Source organism: Drosophila obscura, unplaced genomic scaffold, assembly GCF_018151105.1.
Source record: "Drosophila obscura isolate BZ-5 IFL unplaced genomic scaffold, ASM1815110v1 contig_200, whole genome shotgun sequence".
NCBI lineage: Eukaryota > Metazoa > Arthropoda > Insecta > Diptera > Drosophilidae > Drosophila > Drosophila obscura.
The window spans coordinates 5,662,904-5,672,152 of NW_024542791.1; the positions used below are offsets into that span (position 1 = coordinate 5,662,904).

Consider the following 9,249-nt stretch of genomic DNA (forward strand, 5'->3'; position numbering starts at 1 on the left):
ATGACACGAATGTTGGGGCGGTAAATTGAAAATCTTGTTATTTTTGAGTGCGTATGAGTACATACATAGGAGGGTGTATTTATGAGGGGGATGCTGTAACAAGGCAGCTAATTAGTTTTCGGAAAATGCCGCAGGATATTTCGAATGGCAAAACGCAAAACATGTGTTAAATTACATGCAAAATGGGCTGGAGGACACTGGAGTGCAGATGTCTGTGTATGTGTATGATGTGTAATGCATTTATGCTAAATAATTGAAAATATTATATTACCAAAAGTAAATGTGTCACATTTCCTGTTGACTTTAATTGTTGTCAGAGGCTGGCAGGCAGGCAGACAGCATACAGGACACACAGAAACGGTGGGACAGCACCAGAACAGGAAGTGTGCGCCCACAGTGCGTATGCGTAACTTATCTTACCGTTGACATAAATGACATTTTAAGGGCAATAAGTTATTTCACATTATGTTGTTTTAACCCCCAGACCAGTACCTTCCTCTTCCCCTTCCCCTTCCACTTCCTCTGTTAAGCCCCACCAAAAGCAGTGGGTCCTGGAGGGATCCATCCACAAGGATCCCCAGACTGGGTGGCTGCTGCTCGAGTTGTTAACAACTATGGGACAAACTTTATGAATGAAGGACAGAAGGGGCGTTCGCCTGCAAAGAGGGGTTACTAGCTGACAGAAGGCAGAGGCTGGCCTACAGAAAGGGTGGTGACAGTGGAGGTTCCTGGAGTGTGCGTAAGTGTTTGCACCACATGCGGAAGTCACATGTTTGCATTATGTGTCTCTGTGTGTGTCCTTTGGCATGTCCTTGCCCTGTCCTCGGCCCCGGGATCCTGTTTACACTGCACTACTTGCTGCAGTTTCTCCTCGCACCCTCTGTGTCCTCTCCTTTGTGACTGTCCCTTCCTTGCCGAAACATAAATTGCATATATATTTTCCATGTGTTTGCGTCGTCTAGCTCGGCCAACACACTCGTAAATTTTAACTGCTGTGAAAATATTTGTTTAATGAGAAACTTTTAGGTTGCAACCAACCCAACATCCGCTTCCCAGCAGGCGGCCAGTCAGCCAGCATTATAATTTATTAATTATTTAAATTAAAGCCCGGCATAATGATCACTTGTGTGCTTGGTCGTGTGTAAATAGACAGATAAAACATTCACAGCATTCTAAAATGCTGCCAAATGTTGGACGGAACCAAATTAGATTGACATCAATTCTATGGGGAGTTGTTACTAAGGATAAACAAAATACATTTATAAACAAATTGTCTTTCCTATTTTAATCCACTTTTGTCTCACTCTTGCCTTCTTCTACTTGATAGCATAGCGAAGGAAGAGAACGAGAAATGCTGAGCAACGAAAATTAAATCGAATATGTTTATTATTATTGTAAAACTCACACAGAACTATTAGCATGGATGTAACGATCTTCACATCATGTTGTTGGAGCCCCGCTGGCATGTAATCCATGTTCAAAACTCGCTAGGTCTGCCCACGCTTGATGGGCTTCAAGCCTAAAAAGGGACGCTGCTGTAATTTTCAAAATTTCTATTAGACCACCAACGGGAGAGAATATTTCCATTTTTTGGTTAGCCACATTTAGCAGAATTCCAGCACTTAACCTCAACCACACACACACACACATAAATACATTTGCTCTTTCTCTGGCTGGGAGAGTTCTCTTTTCCCTTTGGAAAGGAGCGCACACACACATACAAATTACCAAAGATTTATCGCTTGTGCACTTGGAATTGATGACCAGGGCCTAATTGTCATCCGATATGAGTCCACCGCATGACTCGCATTGTCGCTCCAAGAGCAGGCAGGGGCCACAGAGCCAGGAGCAAAGAACATGGATGGCTGCAAGAGCATCGAGGAGTCGGAGAACCCACTCGGGGGTATTGAGGGGATTTCCCCTCTTTCTCCTGGCGACCAGCACATTTATACACTTCAACCGAGCACGTGCATAGTTTTGCATGCTGCGCATAACTCGCACACAGACGGAAATACACACACACACACACACACACACAGAAAGCTATAATTTTTTACACAGAGCGGGAGAGACGGAGATAGTAAAAAGGGGAGAAAGAGACAGAGAGATGTGGAATAAGGAATGGGAACGGGAATGGTAGAGCGATTTATGTTTGACTTTCGTGTACGGCCAGCGGTTTGTGTGTGTGTGTGTGTGTGTGGGTGGTGGGCAGATTTAAAAGTTTCTCTCAACCTTTCCACATCCCCCCTCTTCAGCCAACGCCCGCGAGAATCGAATGTCTCGGCTGGATCGGTAGTACATACCCCTTAAAAGAGAGATAATTTCGGGTAGATCAGGTCATTAAGATGTCATGGAACTTATGGGAAGAATATAGATATATAATACATATATATAAAATTTCATTCGCATTCATTTGCTTTCACGGTACTGTTTTTCTGCCTGCGAGATTTGAACCTCAGGTATCGCTTAGGTCGCAATTTAAAGCAATCTTTTCAGTTATCTCCTCCATTGGTTTCTCACTCGTTTCCCCAAGTAAGTTAAGACTTTAGCTAGTGTGCGACTATTTGTTGTTTCGCCTCTCACTGCTGCCACTGATGCTGCTGCTGGTGCTGTTGTTGCATTGACTGATAAATCGCCAGCAATTTATTATTGATAACACATTGGTACATTGATTGTGTATTAACTGAAACTGTTTGCCAAAGTAAAGTGACATTGATATATGGCATGTACATGAAATATCGCTTGTTACGACTGTTTCCCACTCTCTGTCTTTCCCTCATGCGGTGTGTGTGTGTGGGTTGGTTGTGCGTCGAGTGTTTGTTTGCCCCATGGTGCAGAATGCCCATTGTGGCAATCAACACCAGACGCTGACGCAAGATTTGTGGCCCACCAGTCAGTCAGTCGAGTCGAGTGGAGTCGAGTTCAGTTCGGGCTGAATTCTGTTCTGAGTTCTGCTCAATGCTCAAACATTTGACATGCCATCAAAAATGATGATCGCATTTCATTTTAATTTTGCACATAACAAAATGAATTATTTATATCAACTATACACACACACACAAGTACTTTATTCTGCATATATATGTACATGTGTATGTACAGTGTACATATATGTACGTATTTATTGTACCCTTCCGAAAAGGTTATCGTATCGCTAAAACGCAGCATGGTGATTTTAAGAGCTCTTGATGTGATAAATTAGTTGTTAAAAATAAAAGTTGCAATCGCGCTGACTGCAGAAGCTGACAATAAAACAATAATATTTAATATGTATTAACATAATGTCACAAATTTATCTAAATTTTTTTTAAAGTTAGATTCTACTATTTTGCGGAGAGCAACAAATTTAAGTAGTGGTGGAGCTGCTGCTAAGGCTGTGGAAGTCCAGCGGTTCTACGGATGTACATACATGGACGAGATGAGCTTCTTGGCACCAACAAATTCTTTCCGAAATCCTCACAAGGCAGACGCAAAACTAGCCGCAAGGACGATTTTTCAATTATAATTTAGCGGAATTCTGTAAACACCATGCCGAGCAATTCGTTAAAAAGAAATAGATTAAAACGCAAAGCTAAAATCTCAATCGTCGGTTGCCTCTTGAGTCATGTATCTATCATACGAGAGAGCGGCCGATCTAGGAGTGGCTTTTGAGCGCTCTCTGGTTTCTTTTCCACAACACGTTAAGAGAGCCTGGAGCCACGCTGAAACCCACAAAAAGAACAAAATCTCAAATCTAATCATCATAGTATCCAAGATCCAACCCTTTGCTCAAGGAGTAGCGTAGCGGGTAAGACAACAGACTCGTTGTGCAGAACTAACATGCAAATGCGGACAGATGTGGCAAATGAACAACACACTTCCCAACAGGAACAGTGGCGGGAAGTACAGTACAACTTGTGCGGGGACAAGAGACAAGTGACAGGCGACGCCAAAACACGAAAGTGTAATCAACGCTTAAACACTCGCAGCCAGAGCAACGGGACTGCAACATGTCGCTGTCTCTCTTTTGCTCGCGCTCCATCCCTACCCCTTCGCGTTCTTCGGGCTCTGCCTGCACTATCACCATCTCTATCACGCGCCTTGTACTTACTATCTCTATCCCTACTGGCTCGTACTATTTCCATCTCTATCACGGCTGCTTGACAGACGACAATGGCTGACATTCCGTCGCTAGACGGCGCTGCTGCCGGCTTGGGACAAACATTGCAACACATTACTGTCAAAACTCATGAAAATATTTCATCCAGGCACAGTCCAAAGTCCACAGTCCCCACTACGGCGACGAGGAGGATCGCACATAAAACATGCAGCGAAAGAAACAGCAGAACAACAGCGATGAGAAAAACTCCCTAACAAGCGTCATATGCCAGCTGAAGCGTCAACAACAATGCAGCGCCACAAACACACAGACACACACACACACAGCTCATTAGAGTTGTGACATGGTCGGGGGAGAGTTGAGGCAGAGTGTATACGGATTTAGTACGCCGGCTTAGCAGAGGCAGCAGCAGAAGCAGCCGGAAATGCAGCAACAGCATCAACAGTGGCTCCTGCAGTAGTACACTGGAAAAACAAACAATGCCTCGCAGCCATATGAAAGATAATAAGATGATGCAAAGAGAGGATATGCACCAGAAATATTCTGCTATTCTTCATTAAAGTACGAGTACTAGAAACGTATTGATACTTTGGTTAATGATGTGCTCGTTCACTAGCAACAGCTGATTTTTTTTAATTGCTATGATACTGTGTGTTTCTTCCGTGTAGTTGTAGCTCAGGAACGATATGTGTGCTCTCATCTTGTTGCCAGCATTCAACATTCATTTGTTTTCAGCTTGTTCAGTGCTTTTTTTTGCTATCTTTTTTTATGCCCGTTTTGAAATGCTCTGTCAGATGCAGTTCTAGCCGATTTATTTCGGAATCTATTTTACAATAGAAAAAGTGATTATAGTTAGATTGGACAATAAGTATGGCAGGTAAGATTCAACATCTTTAAATAATTTTAGAAACCCTAACACGCATATTTTATTCCGGGACTCTCTCAGGCGGTCATCTTCCCTCGCGAAGAGAAAATATATTCCTAAAAGAGGGTATTTAATCTTCCAGCTGATGAATCAGTCCCTGGTTCTTTCCTCTGTTTGCTGTTGCTGGCATTTTATGACAGTTACAAAAAGTTGCCTGATGATGTAATGTTTATGTGTCGCTGACACTGCCACATGCCCTGCCTCACATCCTCGCCCCCCACACACTCGCTCGTGCTGGCACACAGAGAGACAACGGTGCCCGCCGTCATAATTGCACCTGGAAGGCTAACCGTCGCAGACAGGAGGATGGGGCATACAGTGGAGGAGGAACGGGAACGGGAACAGGAGCAGGACCAGCTGCAGCAAGCTGGAAAAAAGACGCACAAGAAACAATGACACGACAGAAATATGCCAAGTAGCTGCCTCGTTGACTGTGACAGGAGCAGGAGCAGGAGCTGGAGCTGTGGTGCGGGTGTGTGGAATTGGAACTGGTGGCAGGATAATGGGGGGGTGGGAAAGAGGGGAGACATATGATGCATATCGCAAATGTCGTTTGCTGTCAGTTTCCGGTTGTTGCAGCAGCCATTTTGTTTATGCATGAACACGAAACGAATGCGACTGCAACTGCAACTGCAGCAAAAAGAAATCAAATGGAGGGAATACCGAACAGTGGTGCCACATTCAACCAGCACCACCCACACATGTGGCAGGGAGGAGAGGACAGGTGACCTGTTCCTGTGCGAAGGTGCCACGGAGCAGGGCAAAGTTCAAGTGTAAACTAATTTCGGGCTTTGCACTTTGCTGCGCTCCACATTGAGCTATAATTTTTGGTTTTCTCCGGCCAATTCGGCGGCACGTGACTCTTTAAAGCAATACCCTGGTGCCAACGCTAGATGATTACTGTGGTCAACACTTTGACAGCCCGTTGCCTCCCTGGCTCGATAGAAAATGTTGTACAATCAAGCAGAAACCACTGCCCTCTGTGCATTAAAAGTATCTTAACAAATCGAATTGCATGAGGGGATGCCATCAAACAGCATCCATCTAATGGAACAAAGCAAAATCAAGCCACTTCAAGTGTACTCATACCAACTTGATTATCAATTGCCGGAAACTTCGATTACCCTCCATTGTCCATTGTGCTTTGCCCACTAAAATCTTCCTTCGATGATGAATTAACTCGGAAGACTCTCCGAAATGTTGCCAATAGCAGGGCAAGAGACGATTTGTGTTTGCGCTCTTGGTTGCCACATAGACACACACACAAAACAAGGACACACTTGATCGGGTTGACATAAGTCACAATGACTGGCCACAATGTTTTTATGATGATTAGGAAGAGGTCCTTGTGAGCCACTCGACTCGATTCATCAGCATGACGAGTCACTTTCTGTGACGTCTAAAAAAAAGAAGAACATGAGGAATGCTGTAGTCGGTATAACGACAATTAGATACCCAGTAAGTAGCCTTTAAAATTATAATAAAAACTAAATAAATTATTAGCGCAAGCAACAAAAGACTTTACTGAAGATGATCTGCAATTTTGCATCGTTGAGATATGTTTGCGTTAATATACGAAACAAAGGAGATCTGTGAGGGAGGTCATCACACCTTTTGCCCGAGGATATGGCAAGATACAGCTGGAATTTGATACTTCAGCTTACAATATACAAAAGTTGAATGACTGAACGAGTGCTGAAACTTTTAGGACAAAAAGTGCAAATGAAGGAGAGAGTAGGGACTGAAAGCAAACGGCAATTAAATGTCATAAAAGTACACACAATGTACTAAAGTAGGGATTGAAATTTGGTCTTTGGCTGAATCTGAGACAAGACAGCCACAGCTGGGACTGCATCAGCCGGGGTTCAAGCAACCGCCAAGCAATGTCTAGACAATTTATTTTCCTTCGACTAACATTATCCTGCTCAGACAACAAAGTCGCCATTAGCCAGTGCAGATCGTATGACGTGATATTTATTTCCATTTATGGCCGAAAGGAATGTTAAATTAGTATAAGTCGACGTCTCAGCTGCACCTCGTGCTTCGTACTTTTGACAGTGGAGAGTTGAAATGGAATTACCCAAGCTCATGTGATAGGGTAGGCAATCCTTGATGGGGTTGAAAGAGAATCCAAACCAATTATTTCTGTTTTTTTAAGCTTTACGCAAACATTGAACAGCAGGCAGAACTCGGTGAAAATTACACAGCAGCACCCACGTCTTTTGTTTGACATAAAAAAAGGGAATAAAAACGAAAAACAAATGAAAGTGAAAGCAATACTCGTATGAGTGGAAATACATTTTTGTAATTAAAATGCAGCAAAAAGAAAAGAAAAGATTGCCGCACATAAACCGCAAACTACGAGAATGTTTTGCTGTGCAGAACCGCTAGTATGAGTGTGGAAAAAATGAGCGAAATAAATGGAATAATTGTCATTGAGTGTTGTGTGATGTGCCCGCAAAAGCGAAGATTAAATTTGAATATGATATATGTATATGTGTGAGAATGAAAATTAAGTGTAATAGAATTGGTGGGAACCATTTAATTGCCATAATAGTGTTTGCTCATACAAACACTGCATGTAATCTTAATTTAATTACGCTCCTTTCCTTTTAAATTTTGGGAATGGTTTTTGGAAATCGTGAACAAATTTCCTTAGATGCATGTGTGTGACATTAATTAAATCTTGACAAGAAAATCATTGTACATATTTGCTGTGCCTTGACTTAACGGGTTTGTCTGTCTGCCTGTCTCTGCAAGGGCATTCGTTTTTCTCTCTTACAGCATTAAAAACAATCGCTGTGTGCTTAAGACTTGGCCGAGGAAACTACTTCATTAATAACAATCGACTTGTGGATGTATATTTGACACAATAAAAACAACATATGGAAGTCTATTCAAATGAAAACAACAAGAACAACAACGTATGTACTTCCTTCTTTTAAACAAAAACCAAAATTAACTAGAAGAAATTAAGAAAAGAAACTACGACCGCAGCAGATTTCATGTGTTTTGGTTTAAATTTTTATTGAAAAGTGATTCTATGTATATTTCCTCCCGTTGTTATTAGTTTTTTAGCTAATGTTGAACAAAAAACGCAAAAGCTTCTGTAAATGGCATAACTTGAAGTTGAAATGAACAAGAATTAACAGAAAATAGTCAAAGAAGCTCCTTGGAACAAATGTGACACTCGATCATCCAATCCCCAATTCACTTTAAATTGGATCAACGTTGGGCAGTGTTTGTTCAGGAAGTTCTGTGCTTTTTGTGGCCATCAGTTGGTGATAGCAAGGATGAGAGGGCGTGAATCCTGGCTCTATAGCGACCTCTGGCTCTGTCTCCGGCTCTCCGTAATATGTTTCGGAGAAGAGTTTTTCGGCTAGTATTTGTTCCTTACTCTTTTTTAGCTCATCTTCGCTTTCAGTGAATGGACACTCCTCAGCCTCACAGCTCGAGACCATGAATTCGGAGAAATTTTCGCTCTCGATGGACTCCGTCAAGTTGGAGAATTCCTCGTTTATAAGGCGACGTGCCAGCTGCACCGTTTGAAACTCATTGTAGTGCAGGGAGCGGCGACGTTCAAACTCCAGACGCTGCACCCGCTCCTCGATTGTCTCCGATAATATATGCTCATCGTCAGACGAATCCTCCTCTGTGTCGATGTTGAAATCATACTGAATACTCTCCGATACCTTCTCCAGCTCGCGAGCCAAACTAGTTACGGACAAATATGAAGAGATAACCGGCTTGGGAGCGTCCTGGATATAAACTTCGGTACGCTGTGCTGTATGCATGAGACTTATCTCGTCGAATGAGGCTGACTTTGAAGGTTTCAGGCTTACATCATGGTTTTTCTTCAGGATGCCCCGAATCTTCTGCGCACTCATGTTGAGCGATTAAATCGTATTTTTTTTTCTTTTTCAAAATATAGGAACGATTTTAAGTATAATTTTATATATGTTAGCCAGTTTACAGATCGAGATTGAGATTGTTTTGCCTCTGAAAAGACTAAGCCCAGGGCCAACTTTGTTTTCGATTATGGGGAGACGATTGGGGGTTCCATAATTTGATGTCAAGTTTCGTTTTTGGGCATGATTTCCACGCCGAAACGCGGGTTAAATGTCTGACCTTTGCCCTGGAGTTGACATCGACAAAGGAGACAGAGTCCCAAGAAATTTTTGTTTGCCAGCCAATTTCGATTGTGTCAGAAGAGTGTTATTTATTG

The 9,249-nt window shown here is 42.6% G+C and overlaps 1 protein-coding gene across 1 annotated transcript; it reads right to left on the minus strand.

Annotated features, from left to right (window-relative positions):
* Positions 1–8,092: 8,092 nt before the first annotated feature.
* Positions 8,093–9,026, minus strand: LOC111078109 (protein phosphatase inhibitor 2 family member C-like). Its single transcript, XM_022372639.2, has one exon. The coding sequence runs from the start codon at positions 8,909–8,911 to the stop codon at positions 8,240–8,242; it is 672 nt and encodes a 223-aa protein (XP_022228331.1). The 5' UTR covers positions 8,912–9,026; the 3' UTR covers positions 8,093–8,239.
* Between the last annotated feature and the right edge of the window lie 223 nt (positions 9,027–9,249).

Bases quoted from the DNA above. Each gene is read 5' to 3' on its own strand.
- LOC111078109 (XM_022372639.2), bottom strand. From the start codon at position 8,911: ATGAGTGCGCAGAAGATTCGGGGCATCCTGAAGAAAAACCATGATGTA.